We start from the raw sequence: 15,309 nt of genomic DNA, 5'->3' as shown, positions 1-15,309 counted from the left end.
GAGCCCCCTGGAGCCACAGCAGTATATCCCTGCAGGGGTTGGGAGACAGATTGGGAGCCCCCAGCCCTGGAGAGTTAAAGAAACAATCCCCTGACTTACATGAAAAGCGTCTGATAGAAGATACAAACCAACCAACCAAATCCAACCCCTTTGGGATTTCCGAAATGCTCACAGAAATTGCCAACATTAAACAAGCCCAAGATTTTACATAATCTCTCCATTTTCTGGCTTTCTGGAATATCCGAAGTTCTGGGAACCTGTGCCTTGTTCCTACTTTTCTAGAGTTGAGTAGCAGACTCTCCAGGCCTCCTTCCTCCTCATTGTCTTCTCTGACCAGACCATCCCTTCAGCTTATTCCTCCTTGACCCCTGTAGGTCTCTGAAGCTGTGTCCCCAGGTTTACATGGTCACCCAGACAGGACAAGTAGGCTGAGCCAGGTAGCCCCTTGGGAGTTCTATATCCTGCCTTCAATTACGATATTTCTAAATCAGAGAGGAACTGGAAATGACCTTTTATAGAGTGATAGCCCTGAATCTGAACACTGGCTATCTTTACGTATGATTTCTGAAGTGGAGGAAACCCTCAACATGTGTGCGAAGTAGTCTTCTGGAAAGTGATGGACGCGCCATCACTTGGCGCTCTTACTCCATCTCGTCTGGCTCTCGGGGCAATGTTTTCCTGCTACCACTGATGTCTCTCTTCTTTATAATTTATAATCCTCTCATTTCCTCTTCCTTATCACCATTTCTTGTGGATCCATTGGTCTCATGCTAGTCAAAGTTTCATAAAGTTAATTATCAAATTATGTGACCTGTCCTTGGGGATGAAGGGCCCTCACAATGCCTGATGGGAAGATGTTGTCACCCTTCTGACTTGGGTTGTTTGTTTTCTATGGCATACTCTGAAGGCAGGGTGTGGGGGCAAGGTAGAATGGCAAACGTTCTGTCTCTTGGGACAAAATCATGTTATGGCATGTTTGCTGCCTAAATGTGAGGGTGGCAAGGACACCAAGGTCCTGAAGAACCAGAGACATATGTCTGGGGATGGAGGAGCGGCCTGCAGGAAGCTCCTCGGGGAGCTCTGCTCTGATTTCCTCTGCTTCTTCTGTAGAAAGAAAGGAAGGAGCCAGCCATGTGGGAAGTATGTGTGCATTTGGAGAAGGGGACAGGGGACCATTTGTTGCTTGACCTTTGGATCCTTTCATCCCAGCACCATGCTCCTTATTGTGGAAGAGAGGGATTGGACTGTCTGTAATAGAGTGGTCTTAAATTTATCCAGTCTTTTTACAAGGATTCCATTCAATTGAAGGTTGTTAAGATTTTACTCCAGAGACATGTAAATTATTCCAACTCATAGAAACAGGGGTGGGTGAGTATGAGGGATATATCTCTCATCTCTTTGTCTGATCTCCCAAGCCCTGAAGTCCTAGATTTAGAGAATTTCCTGTAGACTTTTATCATCTTGACTTTTCCCTTTTTCCTCCAAACCCTGTTTGTGTCTTTATGACTTTGTTTAATCCTTCCTCACAAGTTCTTGGGTTCTTATGCTTGACCCCCTGCCTACTTAGGCTGCTGGATTTGGTGGTAGGCGGGAAGGAGTAGGAGGCCATTCTGCAGACTGACGTCAGGATACATTATATCTAAAAGCCAGCCAGACCATTAACCTTACCAGTGTCCTATTGGCTCCTGTGGGCCTGTTTCCCGTAGGAATGCCTGAGCAGCCCAGCTTTGCATTATATGACGAAAGCCTTCTAAAATGGACATCTTGGAAGGGGGTAGGGAGAGTTGGATCAGGGAGAAAAGCCCAACTCATCATAATCCATTCTACATTGGCGGTATTAGTTGCATTTTCAAGGGCCAAGAAACAACACTGTGCGCGCACACACAAACAGCTCCTTGACACATACAGGAGTGTCAAGAGTAAAAATAACTACTCCAAAGAGTACTCTCGTGAGAGTAAGGAGACTAGAGCAAAGTTGGCTTATGCTGTTCTCACCATACCTCTATAGCACATTATCAGAGATCCAGAGAAAACAGATTTTTTCTGTGGTAGGTGGAAGCTGATGGTAAATAAATAGTGGAGAAACAGGTAAGTCCAGTCTTAACTTTGCTTCAGCTCCGCTTGCTGACACCCAGAGAAGCCGTAGGATGTGGTGGTGTCTCCAGGATCTCAAGTCTGTCCTTGTCTCTTCTGTTAGTGCGGACCTGGCTGGTGAGGGACACCTGTCTGCATCGCTGAGCCTGTTTCTATGTGTCTTTGTTTGCTTACCTGCCCCTTCATCGTCTTCTCTCTTTGTAGCCTTCACCTTTCCTGCTCATTCTCTCTTTGATCCCTTCTTCATTGCTCTGTCTCTACTTTTCTGCTTACTCACCCTTCTACCCACTTGGAAAGATGAATTACATTTCATTAACCTTTCCAAAGCCTCAAGGTGACCACAGGCTTTGTTGCCCATTGAGCTAACTCTGTTAGGATCCACTGAGTGGAAGTCACAGATCGCTTCTGGGATTGGCTTTCTCCGGGCCCCCTTTGAAGGTATCTGTACTTGCCTTTTGTTTAGTATCAGAGGAGTCCAACTTCGCCAACGATTAAAAAGAAACATTCAAAAATAGAATAAAGAAGAAAACTCCCTTAATTCCACCATGGTAATGCCTGTATCTTTTCCCCTAATGCTTTCTTTAAGATGCAATCTCCTTTTTTAAGCTGTAGATTTCTCTAAGCTTCTAAATGGAATTGGCTGCAAAACCACCAGGTTCTCTCTGTTTCAAAGGAGATTTAAAATACTTGGTAGAACAAGGCCAGTCTTTTTGGTTGCTGGCCAGAAGTGAACTGACCCAATTTCTAAAAGTGTCATCTGTTTGCTGAGGTGTTTTCAGCTAATGATGGTGCGCGTGTGTGTGTGTGTGTGTGTGTGTGTGAGAGAGAGAGAGAGAGAGAGAGAGAGAGAGAAATTAGGAGACGTATTTTATTTGTAGGCTTTGTACGTATTTTAATTCTGTAGTATCTTGAAATGAAGCCACTTGAAGCCCAGGGTCTACTGTCTATGACAGCATGACTAAGAAGAATTCTTTTCCTTCTCTGAATCTGGTTTCCTGATTTAAAAAACGACCACTCAGATCAGTATCAGTACTCAGAGTATTCACAGAAAAGTGCATTATGCAGTTTTGAGCTCTATTCAGCTGTAAGATACTCTTAACAATATTTTTCCAAAAGATTTACAGTCCTGGACATTAAAAGACTTTTTTTTTTTTAAAGGCAGTCTGCAATGATTATGAACACTGTGTTTAAGACTGTATGTTATGAGTCTACATCATCCTGGGCTCTGTGAGAACAAAGAAAAAATTTGTTAATAGTATTTAAGTACTTTCTATGTGACTAATATTTCCCTCGAAGAGTTTGTACGTTGACTCTGTTGTAGAACCAACATACATGAAAATAATGTAAGAACACTTGGGGTGGTGGGGAACACAGGGGAGGATCCGTAATGACTTTTGTGCCGGCTGTATCCCCAAGTTCTGAGGGAATGGGGCCCGTGGCATGATTGGAGCTGGGTGGAATTTCCTTGGGGAAATTATGTTCGAGAATCCTTGTCTGTTTATTATTATCTTCTTGTGCCCACCTTTCCTGTGTTGATACCAGTGTGTACGATTTAATGGAATTGTGACATCAGGCATCTGTGCAAGGCATTTGGATAAGTTTCCCAGGAAAGTGCTGGGTTGTAGGCTTTAAGTGGATTGAATTACATACATTAAAAAGGAAACAGCATGTATAGAGTTCTACTTGGAAACAGAAATGTATTAGCATCTGCTTCTGAAATTCAAAGAGTAAAAGTTACATGAGTAATTTTCTTTCAGTCATTATAAGATTGGTTCGAATTAGATACTGAATTTTCTTGACTTTGAAGCAGCAATCGATTACTCAGGCGTACAACACATCGAGAGGTATTTGGATGTATTTAGGCTACAAAGTCAGAATTCCAAAAAGAGAATTCCAGGGTGTCTCCATGCTGTACATCATTCTTAAAATATGTTATTGCTGTGACTCAATGTGGTATTTTCTTTGGAATCTAAGTGTGTCAAATAGCCAGGGAGCGATCTGTAATTTCCTCTCCCTATCTTCTGATTTGTGCAAGGAATTTAATAATCTTATGTTTACAGAATAGTAATGTGTATGGGATAGGAGTTTATCTTTTGAAAATATATATTACAAAGTCATTTTCTCAATAGTGAAAGATGTTAACATAGGGAATATAGCCTTGGACTTCTCTGCGTCCTTGATTCGGCAGACACACCAGGACGTCTGGTCACTCCCCACTAGACAAAGGCTGAGTGCTAAGAACTAAAAGTGATTATGTTGAGCACAATTATGGCAACTTTTTTCTTTTCTTAGCGAATAGTTTCTGTATCATTATTATATATTGTTATTAAAAAGGCCTGGGTGGCTCAGTTGGTTGGGCAGCTGCCTTCGGCTCAGGTCATGATCCCAGTGTCCTGGGATCGAGTCCCGCACTGGGCTCCTTGCTCTGCAGGGAGCCTGCTTCTCCCTCTGCCTCTGCCTGCCTCTCTGTCTGCCTGTGCTCGCTCGCTCTCTCTCCCTCTATCCCTGACAAATAAATAAATAAAATCTTAAAAAAAAAAAAGAATATATATTTTAAAGCACTGCAGTTCCATTTAAACCTGTAATTCCAGTCTTTAAGGAAAGGTTCGGATATATAAATCCTTTCTAGATGCAGCCGGAAAAAGTAGCACAGAAATAAGATGATTACAAGGAACCTTATAATGTTTGGCTCTCCTTTCCAATTCACCCACAAACATTGTTCAGAGAAAAGACTACAAATCTAATTAAGTGGTTGCAGATATTTTCTTTATTTTTCCTTAATGGTTGACACATTAAGAGCTCTGGAGCAATACAAATAACAATTTTACTCTAAAATGTCACTCAAGTGAATCAAAAAGCCTCCCTAAATAACCCATCAGAGGGGATGTTGAGTCATCTGGTTCATTTGGCTCATGGAAAACTGACCTCCTGAATTCCCTTCTAGTAGGAACTCTACTACCTGGAGAAGGTCCTATCGGGAAGGTCCTATCTGTTGAGCCTGGCATTGTGTAGTCAGTCTTCAGCAAATGCCTGTCTCTTTCTCATAGGCCGCAGGGGAGGCATTGAGATCTGGCACATGCTACTCACATGCTAGATCCTTTCTCCTCCCAAGGAGGCTAAAGCCTGAGTGGGAAACTTTTACATAAGCGACCCCTCTCGGTTATTGATTCCTATGTCCTCAGTACCCCAAACTTCATAAGGGCTGAAGAAGTAGTTATTGAAGGAAGGTTCTTGTTCTGGTATGTTGATATCTGCTCTAAGCATATGATATCCAGCTTTTCCTTGGCCACTGGCATGTCTAGTGTCTGTGACCCTAAGACTTCTGATTTGAATCTCTAGACCTGTACTGTCCAGTAATATCGCCACATGTGGATCTTTACATTTAAATTTAATTAAAATCACCTACAATTTAAAATTCACCTCTTAGTTGCACTAGCCACATCTCAAGGGATCAGTAGTCACACGTGGCTAGTAGTTACCATACTGGACCGTATAGGCAGGGAACATTGCCATCATGGCAGAAAGTTCCACTGGATGCAGGACTGCTCTGGTTTTCCTGAAGCACCGCTGATGGATTTCCTCTTTGTGTTTGCAGTGCAGCTGTCTGCTTCAGGAAGTGAAGTCTACAGTAACGAGGAGAATCTTTAAGAGCTGCCTCGCACTGTGACATGTCTGAGCCCTTGCTCCAGTCCCTGCAGCATGAACAAGGTAAGAGATACTTTTGGACATCAGCTTTCGTGTCTTCTTTACTGTACCACGATTCTTCTGGGTACATAATGCCTTCCCACGATGTGAGGACGTTGCTTCTCCTGCCACAAGCATCCCAGAGGTTGGAGAGTCGGGGGACCCCAGCGAGCAGTGTTCATAGGCGGGGTCGCAAGAGGTGGTGGTAATAGCCTTCCAGATGTGTCATTGCATTTGTCAGAAGTTTCTGAGTGGCTGAAATACCGGTTGTTAGTATAATTGCCTTGGCATAAATGTTGGAAAATTGAGTTCTGAAGCCAGACTACCCGGGTTTAAATAACAGCTCTTCCAGATGACTTTGGGCAAGTGGCTTAACCTCTCTTGTCCTCAGTTTCCTTTCCTGAAAAATGCTGATAAGAGTACCTACCTCACAGGGTTGTTAAAAGGATGAACATGAGTTCATATGTACACCAGTGCTTAATATAGTGCCTATCTACATTACAGGCATTTGATAAATATTTGCTGTTGTTCTTTCTGATGTTGAGGACAATGTTGTCTCTTAGATGTCCTTGTAGGAGAGTCTTAAGTGCATCTGCAACTTTTCTATTTATTCCTTGAGTGACTGAGGAAGTAACAATTGATTACAGTTGGACACTCAGGGATGAACAATGAATGAGTCTTGGGTTTTGCCTGCAGCAGGTGACAGGCTTGGGGGTAGTATGGCTAGTGTTTTAATGAGATGCGTACCAGGAACTCTGCAAGTACAGAAGGAACAGCCAGCTTTGGGAGATATGGAAAGGACTGTAGAGGAGGTGACATTTTGAGTCAGATCTTGAATGATAAATGGCCATTTCTTAGACATAGAGTAGGGCAGGGCATTCCAGGTAAAGGAAACAGGCTATGTTTAAGCACAAAGCATATGAGAAAGTCTGGTATGTTTGGAGAACAAAGGACTTGGTACAGCAGGATATCTCAACACTGTTAACATTGGAGCTAAGTAATTCTTTGTAGTGAGAGGCCGTCTTCCACTTTGAAGGATGTTCAGTAGCATTCCCTTTCCCCCACTTCAGTCCGGCCAACCCAAAACTTTCCCCAACATTGGCCAGTGTCCCTTAGGGGAACAAAAATACCCATGGCTGAGAACCACTGCACTGGGGGATGATGGTTGATATGAGCCCAGAAAATGAGGTAAGGGTCCAATTCTAAGAGCCACTGAAGGATCTAATACAAGGGAAAGATCTTGCCAGAGGCCTACAAGAAGAGGTAAATTATCCCATTAGCAATGGATTGTGGTAGAATTAGACAGTGTTTTGAGACATGTGTCTTCAAAAGGTATTATGGAATACCTAGGCTTTAAGAAAACCCATTTAGTTTGTTGAAAGTCCTTTACTAAAACCCCCTTTCCAGTGGTGATCTTTTTCTCTTGGTCTGTTGTCTGGCCTTCTCGTGCTCTCTGCTTTACCCCACTGGAAGAGACCAGAAAATAGTAAGAAATGGTTTTTGAGAGATTTTCATTTGGCCGAGAGAAGAAAACCTGTTCTGACGCCCACCATCACCACGACCACTGGCTTAAATACTTACCTTTAAGCAGTCTTTGAGGAGAAAGCTTTTGGAATACTGGAAAGTAGGCAGGTATTCCATCCCAAAGTCATGAATGGAGGGTGGGGAAGAGGAGGAGACTTATCACTGTGGTCATTGCAAACCTTGGCATCTATTAGTCAGGGTTTGGTGTACTGAAACATGAAGTCAACTCTTGGGAAGACTGGTTGGTGGACACTGCTATGACAGCCCTGCCCTAAGTTTCTCCAGGACAGCTCAAGACCTGATGTCATGGTTTGGCTCTTGATATGCAGCTGGGAACCAGACTCCTCAGACATTTCAGGTGTCTCAGTAGGTGTGTCTGTTGCTTGGGAAGGTATGTTCTGCCTAAGTGTCCCAATGAATGCTTTATTTTATGTTATTTTAATTTAAAGTAGTGATTAAGCATGATGTGTAACCTTCATAGGTCAGCATTTTTCTTATGGTTTTCTTGGCATAAGACAAAGAACACACCACCCTTTGGGGAGGAAATAGATCTCAGCTTAAATAAAACCAGACAATCATCTCATCAAGTAGGATATGTGAGTTAGAATGTTGGAAATATTTCTGTGGGTATGGTTGATTTTCTAAGTAGATGTGTTTCTAGAAAGCTGGAGAGTTTTGAATTGCGCACTTTCCACTTGCTTGGACATACAGTCTCATAAATCTCCTTTCTTCCCAAACCCCAGCTAGCGTGTGGGACACTTGAACTGTGGAGATGTCAAGTTGGAGGGCGGCACAGTGTTCTAAGGTCCACCATGATTCCTGTGAAGTGATGGGGCAATTGTGATTACAGTGAGCCATTGACATTTCTCTTTGGGTTATTTAGCAATGATATCACTAGAAAACAACTGGAATGAACCCCACAGCACAAGACACTGACCGTTTGACCAGTTTAACCAGGCTAACCTGATGGTGAATTGCTGTCCACCAAGCAGTAGCTTCTCTCCCCACATTCATGAACTTCTGTCTGTGGTAGAGTTTGGGGTCACACCAGAAAAGGGTGCAGTTCCGGGCCTCAGACAGCTTGCCCACCAGTGCATTCGTTCATACATAAGATTTCTACACAGCAGATACCCTCACATTTATTAACCTTTTTAATATTATAAACAGACTTGATTGGTTATTCATTTTGGGCTTATGTTCTAGCCTCACATGTTGAGGACACTGTGGGTGCAAAGGTTTCCCCAGGGTTCTCCTTCCCCTTGGCTCTCGTGCACACTTGGAGACCCATCTTTCCAGTTTCCATACTCTTCTCAGATCTTTTTGCAAGCGCTGACTTTCTAATCTTTATATTGATCCCAAACTCTATCATTAGGATTTCACTATAAATTTTGTCAAAAGTTTTTATCCTCTCTACTTTCTCCAGCATTCTCTTGTTAATAAAGATAGATGATATAATACGCATTGTTGCTAGTAAGAAGGGTTAATGTTTCACATTTGTGTTATTTACCTATCATCATGCTGTAAAGAAAGGATTTTAATGTGTTACTTAAAAATCAGAGCCAAGGGCTGCCTGGGTGGCTCAGTGGGTTAAACCTCTGCCTTCGGCTCAGGTCATGATCTCAGGGTCCTTGGATCAAGTCCCGCATCGGGGAGCCTGCTTCCTCCTCTCTCTCTCTGCTTGCCTCTCTGCCTACTTGTGATCTCTCTCTGTCAAATAAAATCTTTAAAAAAATAAAAATCAGAGCCAAAGGGGAGTCAAATTGGACAGGATGGGATTTTGTAGAGACCACTGGGCAGGCTGATGAACGTTGGGTACCCAGCAGCTCGTAAGTTCACAGAGCCATGCTCACAGGACCCGTGTTCTGCTCTTGAAATCTCCCTCTTCCTAGCAGCAACCTCAGAATTACAATTTTAAACTCTTTCCTTCGTGGTCATTATTTTCATGAAGGCATATCACTTGCTGTGGTCTGCCTTGAATTTATGAGGACGCCCCATCTGATTGAAAAATAATTGATTTTTCCGTGGTTACACAGAAGGCTTCCCTCCCCCCACAATGAAAAAGGAACCTTCTTGAGACTTGTTTCTTCCTTCTTATGCTCAAATACAGTCAGATCTGATTGCTGTTGCTTTGGACAAATGCCATCGCATCCAATGAAGTACAGCCGTGTGTCTTATCTCTCTTGGTGGGTGGATGCTACTGTTTTGCTTAATATCCACCCAGCAGAATTTTTTCTCTGAACATTTTACTGTGCCAGGTTTGAGGCAGTTTCACCTTGACACTCAGATCAATATCTCTATAGTCAACTAAAGAGTAAAACTGAAATTCAGTTTTTGCCTTCATTTAGAGTTTTTCTTACTTGGCTCCTCCTTACTATGAAGCAGTGAAGTTCGGAACTCATTGCCCCCGGCTCTCCCTCCAGCATAGACATGACTCTACTTGATTAAACGTCAGCTCCTCTAACACACACTTACCAAGGGTGTACTGGGTTCCATGCACTGTGCCTATAGGACACCAGTGAACAAAATAAAGGTCTTTGCCATCCAGAGCTTCTATTCTGGCCAGGGTAAGGAGAGTCAGCTTATTTCAGAGGTTTAATACTTAAACATTCACCTACGGGTGCCTGGGTGGCTCAGTGCGTTAAAGCCTCTGCCTTCCACTCAGGTCATGATCCCAGAGTCCTGGGATCAAGCCCCACATAGGGCGCCCTGCTCAGTGAGGAGTCTGCTTCTCCCTCTGCCTGTCCCGTGGACCCCAACCCCACCTCATGCTTGTGTGCGTGTGCTCTCTCACAAAAAAATAAAATCTCAAAAAAAAAAAAAAATGGTCCCATCCTCATACCTGACCCTAGTCAGCCCTGCATGGGGCTCCGCAGGGAGCCTGCTTCCTTCTTTCTCCGCCTGCCTCTCTGCCTACTTGTGATCTCTGTCTGTCAAATAAATAAAATTAAATTAAAAAAAAGAAAAAAAAAATCCTTAAACATACACCTAACATGAAAATGTACTCAGTGAAGGTAGGAAAGAGATTATCAGGCTCTCTCAGATGCAGTGAAAGAACACATTTCTCAAGGGAATTTAAACAATGTGTATCAAAGTCCAAAAAATACACATACCTTTTGACTTAGAAATTCCATTTCTACAACAGTTACTCAAAGGGAGTTGCCATGGATGTGTACAAAAATTGAGGCAATGTGTTCATCGTATATTACAATAATAGTAATTTTTGGAAGGTATTAATTGTGGTATACAGCCATACAATAAAAATACCAGGAAGGGATGAAGGGATATTTAGTGACATAAAAAGATGTTTTAAATGAGTTGTGGAGAAGGCAAATTGTAGAAGAGTATGTACAGCTGGATCATTATTTCCCTTTTCAAAAGACATACATGACTATACATACACATCAAAATGTTAAAAGCATTATCTTCTTTTGCTTGTATGTTCTAAATTTCTTAAGCAATGTACATTCTTTCATACTAAAAATACTATATAAAAAAGATATTAGGTTATTTTTAAGATACTACCTTCACTACAGTTTTGGATATACATGATAGGATGTTGTCCAGAATGTTAGCAATGGTTTTCTCAGAGGGTGGGTACATGGTATGTCTGTCTGTCTTTCTTTCTTTCTTTCTTTCTTTCTTTCTTTCTTTCTTTTTTTAAGATTTTATTTATTTATTTGACCGAGATCACAAGTAGGCAGAGAGGCGGGCAGAGAGAGGGAGGAAGCAGGCTCCTCGCTGAGCAGAGAGAGCCCGATGCAGGGCTCAATCCCAGGACCTTGGGATCATGACCTAAGCCGAAGGCAGAGGCTTTAACCCACTGAGCCACCCAGGCACCCCTGTATTTGTTTCTTATTTGAAAAAATACTTTTCTAAAAAATAAATAAATAAAATAAAATAATGATAATAATAATAGGAAAAAATACTTTTCTATATTTTTAACTTTCCTACAATGAGAATGAGTGTTTGTATATGTGATTAAAAATCAGAAAAAAAGCAAGTGGGGTGCTTGGGTGGCTCAGTGGGTTAAGCCTCTGCCTTTGGCTCGGGTCATGATCCCAGAATTCTGGGATCGAGTCCCGCATCAGGCCCTCTGCTCAGCAGGGAGCCTGCTTCCTCCTCTTTCTGCCTACTTGTGATCTCTGTCTGTCAAATCAATAAATAAAATCTTTAAAAAAAAAAAAGGTAAAGGTTTTAAAATAAGTACCCCTTTAGCTGTGGTACAACTGGATAAGATATTTAGCAGACAGATAGAAAACCAGAGCCCTTGGTCAAAACAGAGATTGAAAATCGGGAGAGATTCTATGTGACATATGACCAGGAAGGAGCTTTTTGATGTGCTCATGGTTTGGAGGCAGTAGTAAGTAGAGCAACACTCTAGAAAAAGATACTGTCCTTTGCCTCAGTGACTCAAAACTTTTAAATGGAATTACATCCTCTTACTCAGTATGTGTGTCATTTCTTCATCCAGCTCTTCAAAAGACTTGGCTGATGTACACAAGTTTAGACCAGTGCTTCTCAGACTAGGGTTTGGGAACGCCTGGGGAGCCCATTCACAGGCTACCTGCAAGGTCAAAACTACTTTTAAGTCTTTTTTTTTTTCTTTTCCTTTCTCTTGAGTGTACAGTACAGTTTTTCAAGAGGCTGCGTGGCATCCAATGACATTCATCCAAAAATGTCTGTTTTAATTTTTAAGATGGCAACAACCATGGGTAGAAAGAATTGATGTAGACAAAAGCCCTTTAAGGTCTGCAGTCATTTTTGAGCACGTCCTGAGATAGGAGTTTGAGAAGCTGTGGGCTAGCCCATGCCTATGTCCTGGGTTTGGCAGTCCTTACTCTAGGAAGAAGCTGGACCCAGGGCTCGGAGCAGTGAGCGCCCTGGGCATTGTGTCACATCTGATCTCACCTTCTACATCTGTAAGGATGTAGAATGAGCTTAGTCCTTATTTAAAAACAAAACCATTTTATGGAGTTCATAAGACTAAAGGGAACATTGTTGGCACAAGGCCAGTGTAACACCCATGCTACTTATATGTAAGTCAGATTCTGCTTAAATGGGGGATGTACAGAAATGGCAAACCTGGACCTCCATTCTCTTCCATGTTTATCACACTGGGAAATTCAGTGCATTTTTAGGAAGAAAACAGGAATATAATTCCCTTCTAAGAGGTATGGGAATACAGGTATTTAATACATTAAATGTAATGTAATGTAGTAGATGGTCAATTTGCTATCAAGTAGGGAGAAGACAAATTTAAAAGAATTAACTAAATATGTTAATGCTTCGTTGTCTTTAAAATGTATGCACGAGGGGGCCCCCTGGGTGGCTCCGTCTGTTAAGCAGGTACCTTCGGCTCAGGTCACGATCCCAGAGTCCTGAGATCAAGACCCGTGTCGGTCCCCCTGCTCGGCATGAAGCCTGCTTCTCCCTCCTCCCCTTCACCCTGCTTGTGCTCGCTCTCTCTCTCACGCTCTCAAATAAATAAATCTTTAAAAATAAATAAAATGTATGTGTGTAGACAATTCATTTGTGCTAGTAAATATAGATAAAGCATACAGGTTATTTGAGAAATGCTTCCTACTTTATGTGGAAATATCTCTTGATAATTTCTAGTCATTTCGACCATGGAGGCAATATTGATGCTTTTATTTCAGTAATGAGACCTCTCCTCCTTTCTGCTTCACGGAAACCCAGTTCAGTGGATCTCAGCTCACCTCTGAATCTTGGAGGAGCTCATGGCGGCGCCGCGGTCAGTGCCTACTTCTCTTCGTGGTCTGGGTGTGAGTGGAAAGTCTGAAGCTTTCTGTCCAGAGAAGTGGAGCATCAGATGAATCACACACTGATGCACTCAAGTCCGCACCAGCCCTCAGACCGCGCGCACGCAGGGCAGGGTTCACGTGGTTGCGCCGGGGCCTTGACTTGAGTGTGGAGCTCATCACGGGCCTGACTTAACAGCTCCCAGTCATGTCAGAAAAGATGAAGGAGGAGCTGCACAGGTGGGAGGCAAATTAAGGCTTTGGAGTAGAAAGGCTGGACTTCGGGTTTAAGACCATAATGACCCCAGCAGGAGAAGAGATATGTTTTGACACGACGGTAATATAATTTCAAGTCTGAGAGGCCTCGTTTTGAATCACGATAAGCCCTTTGAAATGTGGCCACCGCTACTGACCATAAAATAGGTTTCACTTGAATGAAAGAGAACATTCAGTTTCATCTTGGTTTTCTTCAGGGGCCCCTCACACACTGGGCTCCGTGGTTTGGGAATCTCATTCGTCCTTATTTCTGGCAGATTTAAAGAAGAGTGCCTAGGATTTTCTTGACTGAAGCAAGTTTTGCTTATTTATTTATTTATTTATTTATTTATTTAAATTGATGAACTGCCCCATGCCAGCCTTCATGTGGAGCTTTAATTAAATGTTGACCAAACTGGTGGGTCCTCGTTCTGCATCACCATATCTGCCTCACTAAGCCCACACAAGCACACGGCATAATTAGACAGGTCCTTTGGGCCTGGAATGTGTGCTACGACCTCTTTCTTTGATGCTGTTTGTGGCCGGGTCCCTGTAACAAAGAGGCCAGTTGATTCTGGTCTTTGTGAATCATGCAGAGGAATGCTTCTGTCTTCCAAGTCCTCAACCCTGCCCTTCTCCTCTCAATTAGTAGTCCTTAATGGGTACAATTAAGTTACATCTTATTTAGTTAATTGGTGATTGGGTGATTGGAAACATGACTGTTTAGGTACTTAATCTGTGGTTTGTCCATCTTTAGAATATTAACCACTCAATTTGTCTGATTTTGCAAACATATCAGCTCAAATGATGGTATTGCTTTGTATCCGGGGAAATGCATAAATGAGAGATTACTTCCACCCAGCTTATTAATTTGAGGACCTAGTACTTTAAATTGCCCCTTTCCCCCGCCCTTTCTTGTGGTCCAGCTATCTTATTGCATTTAGCCCTTTGTTAGTATTCTTTCCAGCTTCCTTTTTTGGTCTTTTGTCTCTGTAAAATACTCCTAACATCGTTTTCTATGTTTTGAGAGAACATGGTATTTTTTAAGATATGTGCATTTTTTGCTTCATTCTTTTTTTTTAAAAAAGATTTTATTTATTTGAGAGAGAGTGTGCATGCATAGGGTGAGGCAGGTAAAGAATCCTAAGCAGACTCAGTACTGAGCACAGAGCCCCTAAGCAGGGCTCGATCCCCCAACCCCGAGATCACAGCCTGAACCAAAACCAAGAGTCAGACACTAAGCCAACTGAGCCATCCAAGTGCCCCATTTGCTTCATTCTTAAAAACCTCATATTTTGTGAAAAAATTAATAAATGTCCTAGAAGAGATGAGATACCTATTTCGAGTATATAAAACTACATATGTTTGCAGACAGTCCTCAGTTAATGTTCAGAAGACATATTTCTCGTCTTTTATAAATGACTGTGTTTAGGTTTAGATGAACATTTAGATTTTATTAATCACAGCTTGTATCTTCTTCTAGTTTATTTGGTTTTCTTTTCTTCGTGGAATAGTTTTATAACTTCTTACCACCCTCAGATTTTAATAAAGTGGCATTATCCCGAGAGGCCAGTCTCAGTTAGATATAAGTATAAGCAATTAATTAAGATAACCAACCTTAGCCAGAGAGTTAGAGTGTCATCACATGTCACAGTGATCAAGAAGCACCTGTTAATTAGAACATTGAAGTAGCAATGAGTTTTAGAAGAAAACAAAGATTGGTTGAAATTAGCAATATCTGCGTGTCTTGTTTTTTCATAAATCCAACCCATAAACAATTTGTTGTGACAGCTCTAGGCTGGCGTTACGGCATTTTGGATGGGGTCTGATTATGGCTAAAAATAGACATGTGTAAAGATCAGAAGAGGAATATTAAACAATTGAAATTTTGTGAAAGACTGATGCTGTTTCATTGTAATAATTTCCCCAAAGGCACATTAGTAATGCTGCTAAATACAGACTTTAATAGACTTTAATAGTGTGTACTTTAGAG

At 42.0% G+C, this 15,309-nt stretch overlaps 1 protein-coding gene across 5 annotated transcripts in view; it reads left to right on the top strand.

The window, feature by feature from the left end:
- BACH2 (BTB domain and CNC homolog 2) overlaps positions 1 to 15,309 on the top strand; it is a 357,131-nt gene that overhangs the window by 88,572 nt on the left and 253,250 nt on the right. For all 5 annotated transcript variants that reach the window (XR_009404500.1, XR_009404499.1, XM_059401068.1 and 2 more), the window contains exon 2: positions 5,690 to 5,802. Coding sequence is in view for 2 of the 5 variants with exons in the window: in XM_059401068.1 (XP_059257051.1) it covers positions 5,794 to 5,802 (9 nt within the window). In the remaining 3 variants the exon portion in view is untranslated. The remainder of the gene's footprint in view (positions 1 to 5,689; positions 5,803 to 15,309) is intronic.

Source organism: Mustela nigripes, chromosome 5, assembly GCF_022355385.1.
Source record: "Mustela nigripes isolate SB6536 chromosome 5, MUSNIG.SB6536, whole genome shotgun sequence".
Lineage (NCBI taxonomy): Eukaryota > Metazoa > Chordata > Mammalia > Carnivora > Mustelidae > Mustela > Mustela nigripes.
Note: the sequence above shows the minus strand (reverse complement) of the source record. Positions and strands in the feature narration are given on the sequence as shown.